General features: G+C 34.8%; 3 protein-coding genes across 4 annotated transcripts in view; 2 read left to right on the plus strand and 1 right to left on the minus strand.

Moving 5' to 3' along the window:
* The window catches only part of PKD (serine/threonine-protein kinase D3), a 133,812-nt gene that overhangs the window by 68,209 nt on the left and 42,245 nt on the right, over positions 1-23,358 (minus strand). The window lies entirely within an intron of this gene.
* On the plus strand, positions 278-3,494 carry LOC147071061 (juvenile hormone esterase-like). The gene is made up of 2 exons (XM_085947997.1): positions 278-2,848; positions 3,214-3,494. Exons 1-2 carry the CDS (start codon positions 1,530-1,532, stop codon positions 3,392-3,394), a joined length of 1,500 nt encoding a protein of 499 aa, XP_085804123.1. The 5' UTR covers positions 278-1,529; the 3' UTR covers positions 3,395-3,494.
* Positions 12,391-18,438, plus strand: LOC147071062 (juvenile hormone esterase-like). The gene is made up of 3 exons (XM_085947884.1): positions 12,391-12,920; positions 13,704-15,001; positions 18,074-18,438. Exons 1-3 carry the CDS (start codon positions 12,408-12,410, stop codon positions 18,252-18,254), a joined length of 1,992 nt encoding a protein of 663 aa, XP_085804010.1. The 5' UTR covers positions 12,391-12,407; the 3' UTR covers positions 18,255-18,438.

The following is a 23,358-nucleotide window of genomic DNA, read 5'->3' on the forward strand; positions in this document are numbered from 1 at the left end:
TATCTAATCAGTAATAACACAGTTTCTTTTCAGAGATATAAAAAAACGAAGGCTGGGATGGTGACCAATAACATTACAACTACTGTAGCACACAATAATTTTACTTCGCGACATTACTTGAATATTAAGAAAAAAAATCCGCGGTACCGGATAGAAACTTTTTGATTATCCATGATATCAGTGGTTTATTGGGACAATACCCCCAATATAAGGATACTTACTATCTTAACCTTGCTCGATCGCCTTTTTTTTATGACAGTTTTTTTTTTTTACTCAAGTGATTATCCAGATCTTTGTAGTCATCAAACATCAAAATATATTCAGTGGTTTTGCGTAACTTCAAGTACAATGTATAATCTCTATATGTATATATATCTTTCGATTATGATCGATCCTATGAAGGTCATGTGGGGCTCCACATAGTGGGGATTGCATTAACAGATTTTTTACGAGAAATCGATGTTAGCCACACCCTATTAGGTCCATACTCTAACTCCAAGAATATGCGTATTTTTCAGACACAGGATTTGAACCTGGGACCCAAGACATTATAAGCCGATGCGATACCCGCTCGGCCATCGTGGGTGGAGTATAGTATAAGTATATAATATTCTAAAATAGATACAATTAGTTCATCAATGAGATATACAACGGTTGGATATGGGTGCACAACTTTCTACCCGCACCTCACCTCACCACCGCTGATATCTGGACACTTGCCTAGTGTGTTATTTTCGACAAATTTTATCAAGAAACTGTGAAACCTATTGAGATATCATCAAGATGAACTCTACTTAATTTGTGTAAGCGATGTGCAAATTTCACCAATATTGGTCAAGTAGCTTTGGAGTTATAACGGAACACATGTACAAATAAAAAATACATATTTTTGCAAGGGTGTAAAGTAAATAATCAAAACAACGCTGATGAAATGCAAATATTATTTCGAAATGAAGACACACTTCGATTTTATGATGAGTATAGAATTTTATTGTAGATATTATACATGTTTAGTTGACACTGATGCAATGAACAAATAAGTCGCTCTCATCTATTGTCGATGTTGTATTTGCGATCTGTTTAGTATTGTTTTAGATTTAGATTTTAATATTGACTATTTTTTAACTTATTCTGAAATCAAAATACCCCTATCGATTCAATGATTTAAATATGGCTTTGGATAGAAATTTATTTTATTTCATTTCATTTTACCATTTTTTGGTGTGAATGAGACACTTTTTATCCTTTACGACCATGTGAGTATATATAGAGTATATATATAATGAGTATATACTCATTACATATTATTCACTGTTCAGACAGTATACTATTCGGAAAAGACAATCATGGCAAGTTTGAAACAGAATAAATCCGGTAATTCTGATACCAGTTCATAACAAAAAATGTTTTCAACAGAAACTTCTTTAAATATTAAATTCGAGTGTCGGTTCAAATATTCTGGTGTAATACCAAGTAAGCAAGTGGGATTATTACAAATACGTAACTAAAAATAATTATTTGACAATATTATGCGTGGCTTTTTTCAGGCACCAAAACCTCCCAAGCCATGGACGGGAATTAAGAACACGACGCATGAATTGCCGCCCTGCGCGCAATTTTTCGAACCAATGGGGGGCTATTATGGCCAGGAAGACTGTCTCTATCTCAACGTCCACACGCCTTCTATTAACAGCACCGGTTTACCTGTCATGGTCATTTTTCACGGCGGAGGATTCAACCTACTGACGACCACCAGATTCTTCTTTGGGCCGGAGAGATTTATCGCTGAAGATATAATAGTCGTAATGATAAATTACAGATTGGGAGCATTAGGATTTTTGTCGACGCGAACAGCTGACGCGCCAGGCAACGCTGGCATGAAAGATATGATCGCTGCTCTCACTTGGATTCAAAGAAACATTCACATGTTCGGAGGAGATGCATCCAAAGTCACCCTATTTGGAAGCAGTAGTGGGGCAACAGCTGTAGAATATTTAACATTATCTAAAATGTCAAAAGGCCTGTTTTCAAAATTCGTTATGCAGAGTGGCTCGGCTCTGAATTACTTGTTTTACGATAACGATCCTATAAAGTATGCTTTGAGGCTTGGGGCATATTTAGATTTTCACACCAACGACGTGAAAAAACTTGTCGATCATTTGAAAGAAACGAACGTGGAGGAAATCGTCGAAGCTTCGCAGAGATTGGGCTTCGACTTACTTCCGTTGGGAGTCAACCGACCGTTTTCGCCTACAATCGAGGAACCTCTGCCCGGCGAGGAGGTGTTTCTGCATGACCACCCAGAGAATATACTTCTTTCAGGCGACTTTTTAAGAGTACCTAGCATGATCGGATTCGCTACAATGGAGGGATCAGAATTCGTGAGAACCATATCGGTCGATTCCGAGTTTTTGAATACACTCGATAATACGATCCCATATTTACTACCCCCCGACTTGGTGAACGCTATGGACCGTCCACAAAATTTAAAGGCACTCATTAATAAAGTGAGGCAGTTCTACTTCAACGGTGAACGAATAAGTAACGCCACTGCCAAGAATTGTATAGACATGCTCGGAGACAATATACTTTTATACGGGCTATTCAAGTCTATCAATATCCGAGTGCAACAATCCGACGGACCAATCTACTTCTGGCAGATGGCGTACGACGGGTTCCTTGGACTATTCAGAAAATACGTAAGTATCGGAGTGGAAGGAGTGCCGCATGCGGACGAACTGGGATATCTGTTCAGAGTGGCGCTTTTCGACGGCTACCCTCTCAACAACGAAACAGAACAAGTCTCACGGCGATTGGTCGCATTGGTATCCAACTTTATGAAATATGGGTAAGAATTAAATGACCGTTGAAACTTTATCTAATGTCGTGTTTGAGATGAGGTTCACGAAAAAATTATAAAGTTTAAAGTTGATTCCAGACGACGGGTTGAATGTTATTGCGGCTCAACGGATTGAAAACGATGAGCTTCAAACGCGTGGCCTGAAGCTGCTTTAATTTTATTCTTTCATAACTTATGGCTAATTATAATAGACAGTGACAGACTATAATTGCTTTCTTCTATGAAGATATGTGGGTGTTGACAACATTACTGAAATAATTGGAGCGCTTTAAGAATTATTTTACATTTATTTTTATCGGTATAAATAGTTGGTTTTTCCAAGTCTTTATATTTCATGTTTGCTCATTTTGCAGGAATCCAACGCCTGCGAAGACTGCACTCTTGCCCGTGACATGGACACCATTAGAAGCAAATAAACCAATGGATTATTTAGAAATAACTACAAAAATGGTAATGAAGCAGGATCCTTCCCCGTACATGGAACGAATGGCTTTCTGGAAACACTTGTACGCCAACAAAAACAATTTAGTATAAGTTCTCCCACAAAACAAACAAGTCGCTCGGAAAATAGTCATTAGGAAAAATTACAAAATATGTACATACGGATGAAAAACTAAGTTAATTTTAAGGTAATACCATCGCTCAAATGTGTAGTTATGGCTAGTAAATATAATGGCGTTACGGATCACTGGGCCACCTCACCTGTGTAAGATAGACATTATTGAGAAAGATAATAAAACCAAATACTACATACGAATAAAATATAATCTCGTTTAAATTTCCCGTTACTTAAGTATATAAATCTATCATGTTCATCTACCTACAGGTACAGATAAAATTGAAAGTTAACATAATTAAAATTATTATCATTTAGCTTATATTTCATTGCTGTAACAAAGTTGAGCTCATTTATTAAAATATATTCTTATAATTTTTTCATCTGTGTTTTATTTAACCACGAACTCATTATTGGTACGACGACTAATCGAATCTACGCGCAATGGTAGAACCAGACTGCGTAAGTTTAGTATAACGCGTAAGTATGGAAATATAAAATACTCAGCATTAAAAACAAAACTTCAACACGTTTTCAGTAAATACGTAGGTAGGTACACATTTAAAGAAATCAGAATACTTAATTTGATTTACACAAAAAATGAGGGTAACTAAAATACTTGCTGATGCTCTTAATTGTATACATAAAGGAAATGAAACTTTTGTCACGAAGATAATGAATTAAATGACATGAAAATTGAATGCATTAAATAAATCATATAGTATCTTTAGACTATTATTACGAAAGTACTAAAATGTATCTATTGAAATATAAAATGTAATTTACCTAAAAATAATAAGCATGTATCTATATTGTGTAGGTACCATATTTAGCAGTTTATACTTAACATTGATAACTGAAAAAGTACAAAATGAACTAATAAAATTTTATGAAGACATTGAATTTAGACATTGATACGAAACGATATAGGTACTTGTTTTAAAAAAATATTCCAAAAATGAACTTTCACCAGAGACTTTAAGAAATCTGAAAGTTTGTAATGAAATATTCCTACATATCTGGTGTCCACGACTGAGGAATCTCTCGAGAATAAGTTAAATCAAGATAAATAAGTACTGCCTATATATTATCGTTTCATTTTAATTAATAAGATGTCCTCCCCCTAAGACTTGACAATTAACACCACTAAAGAAATCAAAATAATTATCCGTAATCAGGGAACTCAGAATGTTGTGTGTCCGTAATATTATTAAATATTAAATAATGATAAACACACAAAGTAAATACGTAATCGCATAGATGAGGATCTTTATTTGCACATGGCATTAATGCTGAGTTGACTAAATATTATATAAGGTAAGTACCCACGTACCTTATGACATGAGTTTGACATTTATATTTTATGAAAATAACGAAAGTGATGACTGATGAGAATAATAAAATTGTAGCATTTTAAAAAAACATAGGATTATTTTCTCGTTGGCTACATATTTATTATATTATAAGCGATGTAGCCAAAATCGTGACAGTTTTTTAGGCGTTTGTGAAATAAAATTAAACTCATCAATAATATGCAAATTAAAAAAAGATTCCTTGAGGCTTGGAAATTTTCATGGCTAAATTTATGGAAGTACATGTTGTTGAGCTTATCACTCATCACACATTCGCAAGTTGGTGTATTGTCTCAGTATGATAATATATTTACAATAAAATACGAACAACACAAAAAAGTCAATAAAAACATTATGAATGTATCGAATTGATAAAAATATTCGACTATAATATGTATTTTGAATAATAACAAGCCGCACATAATCTTTGGCAAGCGAGCTTAATAAATTGTTGGTATATTTAATTTTCGGCAAGTATTTAATTTTGATAAAAATAACAGTTACACAATGAATTCTTTTACTATTATTTATAGTAGGTTAATGGTATATTTTCATTAAATTTGCTGGATACGTCTAAATTGCCAAATGCCACCAGGTTGATACTGTTTCTGACAATGAAACATTACGGCAGCGCGATGTTGCCATCTTTTCAAAGTGGAATTATAGTACAGAGCCTCCAAAATAGTATTTGGGGAAAAAATATAGTAAGCGTTGTCATCTGTTGAAAATGTATTGGTTTTTTGTTTCTTAGAAAAAAATAACGGCGAATTTGAGAAACTCTGAGACCCCTTTTTATTTAGGTACCTACCTCTTCCGAACAAAAATACTCACCGAAGAATTCAAGAAAATTCATTTTTAACTTGTTTTTAACCAAAGTCAAAGGATTTTTTTACGTTTTTCGAGCAATTTTTTTCCTAGTTCTCCAAATCTTCTTATATTGCGAAATTATAGTACTTTTCACCAATTTATCGAATGGAAAAATAGAAATTTTTAAATATTTTTTCCGATATTCAAAATTATAGTATTTTGGGCGTACTATACCTGTTTTATATCGTACATGGTACGCGGACCAAAATTATAGTACAAATACTATAATTATAGTACGGTTGGCAACACTGCGGCAGCGACACCATACGAAAGCTTACAGATAGTCATAGGAAATGAGTCACTTAAATTTCAATACAAGTCTCCGCGTCAATTACATTTCATGTCTCGTTCGTATTGATTAGGTCATTCGAGTCACCAAGTACCTACCCTCCATTCCACTAGTAGCGGTATGTATGTAAAATGTAATAATAATAAATGCACTGTTTACACAGCGTTCACTAAGTAAACTATAACTAACTCCTATCACAGTGTTCACGAAAGATGTTGGCAAGAGGAAGTGTAATAATTCGGACACTTCGCGTTTGGTTTAGGTATACTGCTTAACCACTGACCGGTGATAACCTTGCATTTTCCATACTACTCGTATATGTATGGGATGTTTACACATATTACATAAACTGCGTCGAACTTATGGAAGTCGAAAAGTTCCAGGTAGTCGGTGTGACTGACTTCCGTTCTTACCACGCCTCGGCACCTCCAGCTCTGATAGATTTCGGTCAATCTTTATTCGGCATCCGCCAATGTTGATTTGGAATTTGCGCACTTTCTGAGCTGTATGCACTTTAAACAGTTTTCTCAAATTAAAAATGTGAAATCACGCATATTGGACTTGGTCTTGGCGGATACAGATTGTAATGCACAGGTGAATGCTTGCGTTGATCCCCTTGTTCAGGAAGACGCTTACCATCCTGCTCTATTAGTTGAGTTGCCAATCAATTATCATAATTTTTCCAATAGTCGTCTTAGCGATAGCAATAATTTCAATTCTGTTAGCTCGGAAACTTTCTTTTTTAATAAATGGAATTTCTTCGAAGGCGACCTATTACAAATGTATTATGAAATGCAGAGTATTGATTGGAGTGCTTTATATAGTACCGATGATATTAATAGTGCAATTGATGTTTTCTATGTAAATATTTATAGTGTATTTTCCAAGTCTTTTCCCATTAAGAAGTCTTCGGGTACTACGCGCAGCTACCCTAAATGGTTCACTCATAGCATTATTAAATCCATTGACTTTAAAGCCATCTGTCATAAACGATGGAAGCGCTCGAAGTGCCTGGATGATTATGGTGCTTTCTCCGATATGCGCAGAAGAGTTCATCGCGCCATTGACGCTGCTCACAAAGCGTACATTGAGAAAATTTCCTTGAATTTAACCTCAGACCCGAAAACTTTTTGGACGTATGTTAGGAGCTTACGTAACTCTTCTGCACAGCTATCGTCTATGTCTTTTAGGGGTAGTGTATTGAATGGCTATAAATCCATCGCTGACGGTTTTGCTGAATATTTTAGGTCAGTTTATTCCACGATTCCACCAAAACTTCAATCTCAACCTGAATACTTTTCGTCTTCTTGGCCCATGCTAAATATTGGTCCTCTGGATGAGTCAGATATGAAATATGCTTTCTCTAGACTATATCTGAAATCTTCAGTAGGTCCAGATGGCATTCCTCCATGGCTATTAAAAGGATGCAAAAAACTTTTAAGCGATCCTTTGTTGTATATTTTCAATCTATGTTTAAGTAAATCTACCTTCCCTGAATGTTGGAGCTTAACTCGTATACGACCGGTGTATAAAAATGGCTCGGTATCTGAAATAACTAACTTCCGACCAGTGGCTGTTCTCTCTGCACCGGTCAAACTATTTGAGTCCATTTTACATAAATATATATATATATATACACATGTGGATGGTCAGCTGACTGACGCTCAACATGGTTTTCGATCTACTCGATCAACAGTTACCAACCTCATGGAGTACACTGAATACATATCTCGTTCACTAGACAATCATTGTCAAGTTGATGCAATTTATACGGATATGTCAAAGGCTTTCGATCGAGTTGATCATGATATTCTTTTAACTAAACTGAGTGCAGTAGGCGGATCTATTAATTTTGTAAATTTTTTCAAATCTTATTTTTCGCATCGTTGTCAATATGTCGAGTACGCTGGGTGTGCATCTGAAGTCTTTCAATCTCTTTCAGGTGTTCCCCAAGGATCAAATCTTGGACCAATTATGTTCCTCATATTTGTCAATGATATAGTTAAAGCCATGGATGGAGTAGAATTTTTACTTTTTGCGGATGATTTGAAATTATATGCACCGATTCGCAATGAGTTGGACTGTTGCATGTTACAGAGAAATCTCTGTTCAATTGAAAGTTGGTCAAAAAAGAATAAATTAGAATTTAATACTGACAAATGCTTTTGTATTACTTTTTCTAGGTCAAGAACTCCGATTAAATACAATTATATTATGTCAAAAAATTCGTTAAAACGTCAATCTGAGGCGAAAGATCTTGGGATAATTTTTGATTCTTCATTATCCTTTCACTCGCATATAACTTCCACGGCTCTACGTGCGAGTAAGCTTCTAGGATTCATCATGCGACAATCCAAACCATTCAAGAATCCTAATGTATTACGTACACTCTACGTCTCATTAGTGCGTAGCATTCTTGAATATGGGTCGATTATCTGGTGTCCTTATGAGGTTTCCTATAAGCTTATTTTAGAACGCGTCCAGAAGAAATTTCTTCGATGTCTTTATTTTAAAACATTTAACTATTTTCCTTTCGATAATTCGTCAGATGATTATTTTCCGACTGCCTTTCTACAAGGCATGCTTACTTTTCACTCTCTTGAATCTCGTCGGTCTCTTCTGCTGTTGAAACACTTTTGCCTGTTATCGCGAGGGATGGTTTCCAATCCTGGTGTCCTAATGAATTTGAATTTCCATGCGCCTGTCAATTACCTACGTGGTCGCAGTCATGATTTATTCTGGATTGGAACCGTTTCCTCGTGTCAAGCCTATCAGGCACCATTAGCGAGGGGTGCAAGACTAGTAAATGCGCTCCCTAAAGACATAGACATTTTCAATGATGTACTTTGCATTTTATTTTTGAAACTGTATTTTTCTGTATAAAATTGTATATTTTCCGTTCTCAAAAATTATATTTTTCTGTATTAAATTATACTTAAGTATGTTTTGATTATTTTTTTTTTGTTATTATTATTGTTATTATATATATATTTCTTTTTCTATATTCTCTTCTCTCTTGTGAGGGTAATGTTTGACTTATAATGTAAATCTCATGTTGTGTACGTCTTGAATTTAGATTTGTTATGTCCACAATGTTTTGTATTCTTAAATAAATAAATAAATAGATTGAGCAGGCTTGTATCTGCAACCACCGCTCATCTATGACTTGGTGCACCCACAAGTGGTTAAGTAAACGGAAATACTTATCGCGACATGCTATCCACGTGTCACTACCAGATTCAAAAATTTATTGCATCGCAATCTTTCGTGTTTCAGCACACAAGATTTATAATATTAATCAGTGGCGAAGGGTGGAGTTAGGCTGTTAAGATCCGACATAAATAATGCACATAAAACTATGTCGGTCAAAATTATTTGTTTTTATTGAACCAAGCTCCAATGTACAGATGCTGTTGGTTAGTTTTTAAAAATCAATTAAACCCTCCCTAAATCAAACCATGATAGTTTTGATATTATGCTAAGGGCGATCTACTGACTAAGACAAAATAGTGCACATTTTTTCATTTATACTTATTTATTTTTGTTGAATTAAGAATACATATTACGATATTACACATGTTGTCGTTAGTTTTTTTTTTAAATTCATTATGGGCGGACATGCTCAGCGTAAGTCAAAATAGAGCTTTTATTGCATTTTCAAACCATGATCCTGGACATTCCTTAAACGTTGTAGATAATCTATTTATATAATTTTGAAACCTTGTTATCCTTTATATTTATTTTAAACATTTGATGACTGCAAAAAGTATTTTTATTACATAAAATAGTGTTCTTTTAAACCTCTCGCTCTAATGTTTTAGAATATAGTCATATTTCAGTACATGAATGTGCAGCGGTGTTAAGGGGACGTTCTACAGAATTAGCCTTGAGAATTGAAAATATGATTTTTTAACATGTGGTCCATAATATCTGGTCTACTAGTTAATATAAAAAGGTCGTGTCAAAGTTGTTTGTGTCAATAAATTTGCTCTATGACTCGATCCGACTCATATTTCATCAGGGCTGTCGAAGACATAAATCATAAATATTTATAATTTTAAATTTTTATTTATAATATATATTATTTAGGTTTTGTGCATCTAATGCCGGGTCCACACTGGCAACAAGTTAAGTTGCTGGCAACCTCGTTAGATTTTACGATAATTATAATGATTATCGTAAAATTTCTTAAGCAATTATGGTAAGTCTCGTAAAATTTAATGAGGTTGCCTGTGTGGAAATGGCTTAATAGCCACTGTGGTTCACGTAGTGGCATGGACCTGGGGTTAACTAATTCAGGAAGTCAACACCCATGATAGAATTTTTTCCAGTTTTGGTTGCATTATATTCCAAAACTGTTCCGATTTTTATTCAAAACTGTTCCGAGTCGTTTCCGATTTTATAAATGGAAATTTCTCGGTGTACATAGTAAACAAACCTACGAATAAAAAAAGACAAGAAGGAACATACTGATTCATCGCAGTAAAATCTGGCAATCAAATTCGCCATTTTGAAAAGAGACGATTTTGCGTAAACAAATATCACGTGGTCTGTACGTGTGCGGCAAACTTCGAATGTGTTTGTAATTTTGTGTATTTTATGTTTGTGTATCACGCATTGTCGGCCATATTTGCCGGCCTTTCTGATTGCCGTGATTTGTACACATCTTCCTTCCTGTCTTTTTTTATTCGTAGAAACAAACAGTATTTTTAATAGTTATATGAAGTTGGCCTTGAATCTGTAATAAAATAATAGACAATTAAAAGATTTGAAATAGAAAAAAACACATTTCCAAGCTTTCAGCCGTGCTCACTCATGAATGTCATTCGTCATTTAGATAAGTACACATTTTTATGTTATCTTGCAAAGTGCGAATGTAATGTTTTCAAATAATTGATATGGATTAATTATACCATCGTATTATTTTCTCGAAATCATAAACATACTATAATAGTATTTGAGTATCAACCTATGTTCAATTTGATTTGGGTTATAATAATAATATACCCGTATATATATCAATAGTATGTTTGCTACAAAATCCAGCCAAGTTATCAGTACGTACTTGCACAGGTTTGATTAAAAACTATGATGAAATTAGCATTTTAAAAACATTAATTCATAATATTATTTTGACAGCCCTGTTTTCTGATCGGCGTACATCTTGCAGGTGTTTATAAAATAATAATAATGTTCAGCGGCAGACAATATCAATAATAATAATAATGTTTCTTGAAAGAAAATCTCCGATTATTAGTGATTTTTGCGAAAAGATCGATTTAAATTAACGTACTTATGACGCTGAGGTCCTTTTTATACTAAATTATATTTGAATGTAGGCTCTTCAGCCCCTCCTTAAGATTTTTTACATTTATTAATTTTTAATCGCATTTATAAACCATTAGTATAATTTATAACGAGATTATTTTTGTAAAATATTTACGATAAAAAATTATATTGATAATCTCTGTGATCCCAAATTTGACAAGAATTAGGAATTTTATTATTAAAAAATGGGCAAGATTAACACATTTGAAGATAATTCTAAAGATACTAATTATAAGCTATATTTTTGACCATTCAAGTGTAATAAACATTATCGTAAATATTTCACTATAATAATGTCGACATAAATTTTACTAATGGTTTTATAAATGCTTTTAAAAATTAATAAACGTAAAAAATCTTAACACCGCTGCACATTCATGTACCGAAATATGACTATATTCTAAAACATTAGAGCGAGAGGTTTAAAAGAACACTATTTTATGTAATAAAAATACTTTTTGCAGTCATCAAATGTTTAAAATAAATATAAAGGATAACAAGGCTTCAAAATTATATAAATAGATTATCTATAACGTTTAAGGAATGTCCAGGATCATGGTATGAAAATGCAATAAAAGTTCCATTTTGACCTACGCTGAGCATGTACCCCCTTAAGCCTTGCTTATACCAAACCATAATCGATAAAAGAGATATTTACTTATATCTATAAAATATCCAAAGTTATATGTTGAATGGCATAATTTTAGATATTTTATAGATAGACGAATATTTTTTGATTATTATATAATATAGCTTAGTTTTCACAGGGTTTGATTGAATTTAAAAAACTAACAAACAGCATCTGTAAATTGTAGTCTTAATTTAATGAAAACTACACTATTTATGTCGGATCCAGCCTAACTACACCTTTCGCCACTGACACGTATTAATACTATCGACCGAAAGTACCTACTTGATGGAATTTGAATTTATTTATATTCTAATTGATTCAAGTTTTGTACTATTCCCTTTAAGTAATGGCTAAAATGGAATAGTACAAAACTTAAATCCATTAGAACACGAGATTTAGTTTTTTTTATTTAAATTATTGAAAAAAAAGGTTTGCGAACACTCGCCTCGCCATTGAGGAAAATTCGTACAGTATTGTTGATAAAAATATGTTCTCCCAATCACTGCCAATCGGTTATCCAAATTATGAAATACACTCGTGCGGTGCTCTGTCTTGCGGCGTTAGTTTTGCCTTTGTCAGTGTGCAGTTGGAGAAAATCCACAGGACATGTCAGAACGAACACAGGGGTCGAGGGTGGGTGGAATTCAAACATTTTCAACGAACACGGCGGCAGTGACGAAGGAAAATACCGCATTGCACGAGAAGCAGAAACAACTCAGAACATTACGGACAATAAAATAATGAAAAAGAAAGCAAAGTACTCGAACGAAACAGAAACGACTTTCACAAGATTTGGCGAATTAGTGGAGAACTACAAATTCGACAGAATGCTGGAGTCTCAACGATTTTTAACATACACGACATCCCCTCAGCGATTCCAGCTTATATTCAGACTGTTCGGACCGGATAATGGCGAACCACCGCCGCTAGTCCATACTGCCGAAGGCATCATCAGAGGGAAACGAATAAACAAATACGGACTCACATATTTTTCATTCGAAGGAGTTGCTTATGCAGCGATGCCCGAAAGATTTCAGGTAGGGGCATTATTAAAATATATTGTTTCCGATTGTACGACGTGAAAGTGTAATAGTAAATGCAATTAATAATGATGACCTTGTAACAAATCCGCATTATATAACACGTATAATATAGATAATAGAGTAGGTACGAATAAAATAATTAGACTTTAATACAACATTTTAGCATGGATACATGCTTTTGTCTTGACCTCCCAGGCGGATTCATTGCGAAAACAGCAACGAAAAAATAAAGTCACGAAAGTAGCGCGGGCGAGTGGCTTTAGAGTTCAGTCGCCCGCGAACGGCGCTTCGGCAATGACGTGTGATCCGCGCCCCGCAACCTCGATTCCTTTGACAAAATTGATTCAAAAAAATAATAACTTATTTCAGCTATCATAAACCCATGTCCATTACTTCTAACGATTATGTGGAGCAAAAATAAAATAAAACCATTTTACATTTTCTTTCGAATTCGGACAACCAGCATTCAGAGAATCAATAGCCCAAACATGTTCCATGTTTAATAATTTTAGCCGTTAGGGTTTAAGTAACCATCATCTGAGGGGCCCAGGGGGCGAAGCCCCCCCCCCTCCCGCGCGGCGCAAAGCGCCAAGTTTCCAGTTCTTTTTAATTACTTTCAAAATAATATACTACTGGGACGACAAAAGACAGTTAGATTTACAGATATACGTACATATGTAAAAAAACCACATAAAATTGAGATGCGGTTTTTGGTGGTTAGCTACGTCAATTATAAATATTTTTTGACGTTTTATCATTTGTTTATTTTCTTTTAAGCCACCGAAACCTCTTGAACGATGGACTGGTATAACAAACGCTTTAGAAGAAAAGGGACCTTGCCCGCAAAAGCATTTAACGTATGACTTCTTTTTCGGCATAGAGGACTGCTTACATCTCAACCTGCACACGCCTACGATTCGTGACACCAAATTACCAGTAATGGTTGTTATCCATGGCGGAGGATTCAACTTACTGAGCGGCTCTAGATCGCTTTACGGCCCAGAAAGATTTATAGAACAAGGGATAATATTTGTATCGATCAATTACAGACTGGGAGCTTTAGGATTTCTGTCAACACTAACGGAAGACGCTCCCGGGAACGTAGGCATGAAGGACGTGATAGCTGCTCTCACTTGGGTCCAGAAAAACATTCACATGTTCGGAGGAGACGCATCCAAAGTCACTCTGTTCGGGAGCAGTAGCGGCGCAACGGCAGTGGAATATTTGACCCTCTCTAAAATGTCTAAGGGACTGTTTTCCAAATTTATTATTCAGAGCGGTTCAGCGCTGAATTATTTGTTTTACGACAAGGATCCTATAAAGTACGCTCTAAGACTGGGAGATTACCTTAACTATCACACGAACGACGTACACAAACTTATGATTTTTTTAAAGAACTCTACCGCCGAAGATATCGTGGAGGCTGCACAAAAACTGGGCGAAGACCTGTATCCTCTGGGAGTAACTCGACCGTTCTCACTTTCTATCGAGACACCTCTGCCAAGCAATGAGATGTTTTTGCATGACCACCCCGAGAATATACTTAGGTCCGGTGACTTCATGAAATTACCCAGCATGATTGGATTTAACACAATGGAAGGTTCAGAATTCATAAAAGGTCTCATGAAAGACACTGAGTTTCTAAATACTCTCGATAATACGTTCGAATATTTGTTGCCACTAGATTTGGTGAACGCCATGGGTCCGCATCAAAGAAAAGCGTTCGTTAAAAAAGTGAGACAATTCTATTTCAACGGGGAACGAATAAGCAACGCCACTGCCAAAAACTATTTGGATATGATTGGAGATAATTTACTTTTAACAGGACTATTCGAATCGATAGATATTCGCCTACAAAATAGTGACGGACCTATCTACTTCTGGCAGTTTGGATACGAAGGGGAGCTCACAATATTTAGGAAATACTTAAGCATCGACGTGGAGGGAGTCGCGCACGCTGATGAAACAGGGTACTTGTTCAGAGTGGATTATTTAGATGGCTATCCCGTATCAAATGAAACATCTGAAGTTGCTCAGCGAATAGTTACAATGGCGAGCAACTTTATGAAATATGGGTAAGTGTAATTTATGGTGGAATGCTTTACTTTACTAGAACAGCAGAAATAAAATAATAACCTTCGCATTGACAAATGCATTTTGACGAGAAGCGGTGCGAACGATTCACGGAAAATTCATCGCCTCGGATAATAATTAAAAGGGCAGAAATTTTACCGCACAGACAAATTAATTTATAGCGCGAACATTATTTGCTCACGTTAATAGTACTGTATTTAAACGTAATAAAATACGTTTTAAATTAGTATCTACTAGAGGTGAGTTAGAAATACTGTCACCAGTTTGTGTATTCAAGTCTCGGCATGCTTACTACCCATACTCAGAACTTATGAGTGGCCCAATAAACTTGTTCGTAGTTCGAACGCATGCGATGAGATCATCGCTGCGACTCGCTAGTTGGTACTGTTGGTAGACTTTCAATACTATTGACATTAAATGAGCGAGATAGCATAATACACGTATGTCGAGTCGCGATATACTCAACTGTCACTGTCGTTATTCCTCTCCCTTTCTCAACAGTTGTAAAGCTGGTATAATTAAGGACAGAAACGGTGACAAGTTCGTTTTATAGTAATAATAAATTGAGTTAGTTTTAGTTCCAGTTGAGTATGAGACTGATAAGTTTACGCGTCTATCTGGTTTCGTCACGTAGGTTTTTCGATTTTTTAGAGTTATAAATTGAGCTTATAAACTGAATTCAAATTTTATGCGTGATTGTGTAACTAAATAATCTCTATATATATAAAAATCTCGTGTCACGATGTTTGTGGTCGAACTCCTCCGAAATGGCTCGACCGATTTTTATGATTTTTTTTTATGTATATTTGTTAGGTATGAGAATAGGTCAACAAGTATATTTCATACCGCTAGGTGATTAGGGTATCTCTATCCAGAAAAATTTTCTTTTATTTTTTTGACATTTTTTTTTTTGTATTTTTTTTATTATTTGGCATAAAAAAATACCTATAACCTCAAATTTTCATTTTCCTACCCCCATCCTCCCATTTTTTAATCGCGATTTTATTATTTTTGTATGAACAAATTTAACCGTCGTTCGTATTTCAAACAGAACGAAATTATTTATGTTGTTGAATGACAGATGGCTCTACGTCCGAGAAGAATTCAAGAGAAGCGTCGCGTCATTTTGAATTTCATTCGGCAAATCACAACGCAGTGCGTGCAAAATTTTGTACGATTTATTTTAATTTATCTATTTTTATGTACGTGTATTACAGTGCACAATGCCAGCAAGACGCAAGGGGGGGCCATTTGGGCCGTCGAACGAATAAAGCAACAAACATGCGAAATAGTAGAGCAGAAAGAACAGACGAACAAATCCAACAAGATAACAAAAACGTGCGTGTAAGCATGTCGCAATTGCGTGCATCTCAATCACAAGAGGCACGAGCTGAACGAAATCAACAACGACAATTGGAACGGAGCCAAGCGCGCCGGTTCGTAGTTAACACACGCAGAGCAAATGACCGACAACGCCAACAAGTACATCGAACATTTACATCCGCTTCGTTCCTTCGTCTCGCATTCGAGTACGAGCCAGATATTGAATATTCCGCTCATCCGAAAGTGCTGATTGGTGCTAAGGACAAATAATGTCCCCATTGTCATTCGCTCAAATTCAAACATGAGTCAGCCGGCATGTGTTGCGCATCAGGAAAAGTGCAACTACCAGAAATTGAGATACCACCAGAACCATTGAACAGCTTGCTCATTGGCACGGTTCCAGATTCAAACCTGTTCCTGCAGTCCATTCGCACATTCAATTCATGCTTCCAAATGACTTCGTCCGGAGCAACAGAAATAGTTCACAATACTGCGGCAAATGGTCAACAATTCTATTCTACATTCAAAATCAAAGGCCAAGTATCCCACAAAGTAGGCTCATTGCTGCCAATGCCAAACGAACCACATACATTTTTACAAATCTACTTCATGAGCGCGGCGGTGAAGACATCAATCATGTGGATGCACGTTGCGGCTACAATAGCCTCAATTCGCCTAATGCCAAGCGCATCGTCGGCGAACTGGACGCCCTGTTGAATGAGCACAATGAATTATTGAAATTCTTCAAAGCACACATGCACGAATTGCAAAGTGACAATCACGCTATTGTCATCAATCCTGATAAAACACCAGCTGTAGAGCACGTACGTCGATTCAATGCGACTGTTGTTGACGACATTGCTGGAATCATGGTTGGCGACCGCACATCGACGCGAGAAATCGTGATTCGAAGAAGAAACAATAATCTGGAGTTCATCGCTGACACACACCGTTCATACGACGCTCTCCAATATCTGCTAATTTTCTGGAAAGGACAAGACGGATATTGCATAAACATTAAACAACGAGATCCTGTCACAGGAAATTCATTCATTATGAACATCATTACTCATTTTGAATTGAGAAAATGAATGGTTGATGTTTTTTTGTTTTTATCGGCGGTCATCGTCTACAGTGCTCTATTCTTCTTTCTGTCATAGATCCCATCCCCACACACTTACGATACATTCGTTACTTTTTATTTAACAACCAAAATATTCACTAGAAATAATTTATATGGCAGAACAACGTTTGCCTGGTCAGCTAGTAATTATATAAAAAAATTGTGTAAAAATGGCTTCTACAAAGCACTGACACAGCTTTGAACGCCAAACGCTCTATATGATATCCCAAATACTAGTAAGTATTTTGGAACAAGTTTTGAAACTTACTAAGTATTTTTTTATACTCGTAGTAAGTATACTTAGTCTTCGAAATCGACCCATTTTCCCACCTCTAGTACCTACTAGTGATTGACACTGTCATACGCTACGTTTTTAAAAAGTTGTCCATCTTTCATAAGTTTATCCTGATTTTTATAATTTGGGAAAATCAATTCCCCTCGAGCAAACAATGTCCGCACGGTAAACTTCAAGCCACATAACATAACCATAGGAGATTGTTAAGTGGTCATATGAATAAGAGATGTCATCATTGATTGAAATATGCACCGTGTTGATTATTGCGACGTGGAACCATGAATATAAATAACGATGTTTGCTTTTCCGCAGGAACCCGACTCCCGCTACGACGAAACTGTTGCCTGTGATCTGGAAACCGTTAGAAGCAAACAAGCATTTGGATTACTTAGAAATTACTGATAAAATGGAAATGAAGCAAGATCCTTATCCGTACATGGAACGAATGGCTTTCTGGAAAGATATATTTGCAAACAAAAATAAACTTGTGTAAAATATTTAATTCATGAAATCACAATGAAACGTATTTTAATATGAATTAGCGTGTTTTCCGTTACATTTAATGATGCGTTGTAACACGTGTCAGCATATTTTTTGAATATGTATATTGTATTATATTTGCTGATAGAAAATTGTATCTTAAAAGATTAACACTAAATAAATTAATTGGCATGTACACATATATGTATTAACTGTATAATATACTAAAACACGACATTACGTACGAGTAAGTATGAATGTATCCATATTGTAATTATTTACTCAATTTAGTGCATGGATTTTTTTTGTTGTAAAGCCGTACGCGCACCACTGGCCTTTCTATATTACAACTTACTAATAACAAATAAATGTATAATTGTAATGAAATACTTATAGAATAATTTTAGTTTTGTGTCTACCAATGCGAATTTTACATAAAAATAAATATTTTTTATCATAACATTTAAAAAAATTCTAAATTAAGTAATGTAATAAATTATTTTATCCACATAATATCTAGATAGTACTGTACAGCTCTATAGCTTAATGTTAGTCTATGATAATTATAATCCAAGTAAGTGCTTAATACAATATTTTGTAAACATCGCAAGAAGAAACTAGACCACCACCCCATAAAAGCTTCCCCGCCACTCATACCGCTTTTTACCGTCAATATGAAGCGTCAGCTCTCTACCTCGGGTTCGCCTTAACTAGCCTGTACCTGTGTTATGGAAATTGAATATTGATTCATATTTTGAGAGACAAGTACCTAATAAACAAATATAAATCATAATTTAATATGGTGAGGTATTCCTAATGGAAATACCTACTCACCAATAGTTTTCTGTCATTATTCAAATTATTCATTTTTGTGTCATACGAAAACTAACTTTGGTAGCAACCTAGCGAATTTATCTGAAATCTTCACTCCGCTCCTTCGTGTTATTTATTATGTATTATGATGGAAATTATAATAATATATTCGTTTAAACTATGCATTGGCACACATATACTACACTACACAATACTATGTATTGGCAAAAATATTACATGCAGTGGCTTCTGCGTATGCAGGTATCTGCCGTTATTGCATATTAAAAAATCAAGTACCTACTGAAAATAATAAATGTTTACGTACCAAATAACCCTGTATTATTACACACATGCATTTTTATTGAGAACATACAATAAAAAGGATTCATTGAAACTATAAATTACGTTCACGACTGAAGAAATTACCATGCCATGCCATGCCATGCCATGAACTGAACCCAGGAATCGGAATGAAAATGGTAAGATGATATCCAGAGATAGGACTGTCCTCTATAGTCTATATCTATAACATGGCTGGACCGGTGTGACGCGAGCGATTGGGAGTTGTGTCGTAACGTGTATGATTGTTACAAACATTAAAATTGAGAGTTTACTTATGACTTCATGAAAATCGTTGCATTTTGTGCGATACCATCCATCGATATTAAATTAATTATAGATGTGGGTGGATGTGGGTTCAAGAGTCAATGAAAAGTGTACTAACATCTGATCATGCTGGAGAAGAATCTTTTTGAAAAGGAAAATCCAGGGAACTCAGAAATAATGGAAACTGAAATACATAACGGGTAAGGCGAAGCAGGTAACCGACTCGAGTAAGGAAGAATCCGGGTTAAACTTACACACGTGTTAAGAATACGTTTTACGTCGAATACTAAAAACTGCTCTCGGTTTATGCATTTACGCTCATTTAATGTTGGTGTATTACACACACTATTGCACGTGCATAATGCGTGCTTCAGTTTCGTAGGACACTCACACATTCAAAACCCTGCATCAAGATGCGGCGTATTGAATATAGACTATCGGTATTCTATTTATTATCTGTTCTGTGGGAAAATCATTTACAATCACATATTATCTCAGCGAGATCTTCCTAGTCGATACTCATCAGTCATCACGAATTCAAAAGGGTATTTTTTTAAATGTCTCGACCGGGATTCCTAGGGGCTTTTAGAGGTACGTATCCAGACAAAAATATACTCTTTTAAATAGATGCAAGCATCACACTGAAATAGCAACATGTCAATTTAATACATTGAAAAGGGTGATAAATACGTACACAAAAAATTCTACAATCTAACCATTGAAAAGCCAAAATATATGTTCGTCTTATTATATTGTCCATGGAAAAATGAATCGTGTCATGTCCGGAAACTTGTGAGTGATGTTCGCCGTATCACACTTCACCGTGAAATGTTGTATCGGAAATTTATGGCCGTATTTTAAAGACCGTCCAACCTCTTTGGGTCGTATAGTACTGGCATAAAATCCATGTCTAAATAAAACACAGTTCTTGTCGGTTTACGTTTACACTTTACAATGTAAAATGTAAAGTGGGTAAGAGGGGTAGTCAACCTGGAACCTACCGCCCACTAGTGGGCGTTTCAGCTTTGATGGTGGGCGGTAGGGCTTTTAAAAACATTCACAAAAACTCTGTTTTATAAATTTTATAAAGTAAAATTACTTCCCTACTTTATTACTGTGGAACCGGTGGGCGGTTAGAAAATTTTACTACTAACAGAGATACAAAAGTGGGCGGTAGGTATAAAAAGGTTGACTACCCCTGCTTTACATGAAGCCAGCAGGAAATAAAATTTGAAAATAGCCGATATATTGGATTATTTGTTAGGTTAGGTTTTCATTCTTGAATTCATGAATTTTACCAAAATCAGCTATGAAAATTGAATTAATATTCATATTAAATTTAATAAAGTTGGAGACCGCATATTATATAGTAGGTATACGGTCATCTCTTTCCGATAGAAAACTCACGGCGAACTGTGCCATGGTGAAATGTTTTACGTAGAATTTACATATAACCAAATATCGTGTACGTGCCATAGGAAAACGCATATCTTGACTTAAGAATATCCTAGATTGGTAAGTAGGTATGACTTCAACTCCGCGGAATCATTCCGGGTAGCACAATAAATCGAAGATCGCTCTGATGTCCGATATGGTATGGCACAAGAAAATGAAAAAAATGTGCATGGAAATTTGTCGTTTAAAAAAACGTTTGCCGACGCCCACTTTAGAATGAAATAATATTATTTATTAATAGTTCCCAGTGGCGAAGAGTGCAGGTAGGCTGTTAAAATCCGACATAAATAGTGCACACTAAACTTTTGTCACTCAAACGTATTTGTTGATCCAATAATGCTACAATGTGATTGTTTGTTAGTTTTTAAAATTCAATTAAACCCTACCCAATTCGAGCCATAGTAGATAATAGTGAAAAAATATTCATTTTTCTATAAAATATGTCTAAATTACACAATTAATCCATAAATAATTTTAGATATTTTAGAGATAGAAGAATGTTTTTTTATCGATTATGGCTTGGTTTTAGGCAGAGCTTAATGAATTTTAAAAAACTAACAAACATCACCTGTAATATAATTATATTCATCACTCAACGAAAACCAATAAATATGATTGAAAAAGTGTGCACTATTTTTGTCGGATCGCCCATAGCATACATAAGCTATTATGGTTTGGTTAGGCAGGATTTAATTGAATTTAAAAAAAATCGGCACCATCTGCAAATTGTATTCTTAGATCAATGAAACAAATATTTATGACTGACAAAGTTAAGTGTGCACTATGTATGTCAAATCTGAAGAGCCTACCTCCACCCTTTGCCACTGGAAGTTCCTATATTATGCAGCCTAACAGTATGCACCGTAACGCCATATAATGCAGGTACAATTAAAGAAAAATAATATATTATAGGTATAGGCAGTAGGTAGGTAGGTATTTCAATATAAAAACGCAACCAACAAATAAAAATAATTGTGGGATTGGAAAAAATGCAATAAAAGGTAAATGTATAAATTACACACCATATTTATTGTAAATTAAAATGTATGAAAAAAATACATTTACATAGTAACAAAAATATTTTTTTTTTAAATAAGACGTAACGTAAAAATGTGCAACCGATGAAAAGGTGTTTGGGCCATCGTTTGCCAGTCGGCGTCGGTGACTAGAGTGTGGCCCACACGATTCAACCCCAGAACAAAAATTAATATGAAATACATAACGTGCGCTGTGTTTTTCCTTGCTACTCCACTGTTTCCGGGATCCGTCCACGGTTTGAATAAATATACAGTTGCAAGGACACCATCACTAATTGGTGAGAAGAATTTCTAAATCGGATTAAATAATATAACGTTAATTAAATTCTTTCAAATTCATCAGATTTATCGAGTAGGTATAGATCTAGCTTCATAAATTGGCATTTCAGCGAGGGCGCTAATATGACATTGAGAATGTTGCCATGACTAACAAAAAAATGGTAATTTATAATTTTTTATTGGTAGTAGATTTATGTACAAATATTATTAAAATAAAAATTAACACAATCAAAATAAAAACGTGTTACTTTTTTATAACCACGAGGAAGAAATGCACAGTTGGAAAAATCAGAAATTGGAAAATATAAAGTAGTATTGTGTATATTTTAGTCATGGAAAAAAATATAATAAAAAAGCGAAAATAAATTAAATTAACTCTAAAGACAGTAAAATAGTATCAACATAAATGGAATTTTAAATGAAACACGATAACTATAAATCACACAAACAATGTAGAAATTATATAACTACTATAATGGTTCAATTCCATATAGACTATCATTCGATTCTGTGTCACTCTCAGGACCATTTACGGTAAAAATAAAACCAGTCGAGGTCATATTATGGAATTCAAACTTATAAATGTCAGTTTAATTAATATACTAAATTTCTTTATAAATCCGTTTACATACAGAAATAATAAGTAAGTATTCATTTATATTGCTATCCGACATTAATTTTTATTTATATCATAACTTTGAACAAAACTAAAAAATAACAAGAAATTACTTACGTTGTAATATAAATGCAACTTGGTAACACTGAAAATAAATCTTCACTTGTCATGGCGACTGGACGTTGTATTCCATTATCGATAATAATCAATTCTTTTTGTCCTTTTTCGTCATCGCAGAATTGCCATACTTTTAGAATGATGTCTCTGCCATTCCCACGAACTGTTTTAGAACTGCTTGCCATTATGCCACT

This window comes from Rhyacophila brunnea, unplaced genomic scaffold (genome assembly GCF_057557595.1).
Source record: "Rhyacophila brunnea isolate RB1 unplaced genomic scaffold, BYU_Rbru_1.0 scaffold_20, whole genome shotgun sequence".
NCBI lineage: Eukaryota > Metazoa > Arthropoda > Insecta > Trichoptera > Rhyacophilidae > Rhyacophila > Rhyacophila brunnea.

Coding starts and splice junctions, on each gene's coding strand:
- LOC147071061 (XM_085947997.1), top strand. CDS start 1,530: ATGCGTGGCTTTTTTCAGGCACCAAAACCTCCCAAGCCATGGACGGGA. Junction 2,849..3,213: donor TCCAACTTTATGAAATATGG/GTAAGAATTAAA, acceptor CTCATTTTGCAG/GAATCCAACGCCTGCGAAGA.
- LOC147071062 (XM_085947884.1), top strand. CDS start 12,408: ATGAAATACACTCGTGCGGTGCTCTGTCTTGCGGCGTTAGTTTTGCCT. Junction 12,921..13,703: donor CGATGCCCGAAAGATTTCAG/GTAGGGGCATTA, acceptor TTTTCTTTTAAG/CCACCGAAACCTCTTGAACG. Junction 15,002..18,073: donor AGCAACTTTATGAAATATGG/GTAAGTGTAATT, acceptor GCTTTTCCGCAG/GAACCCGACTCCCGCTACGA.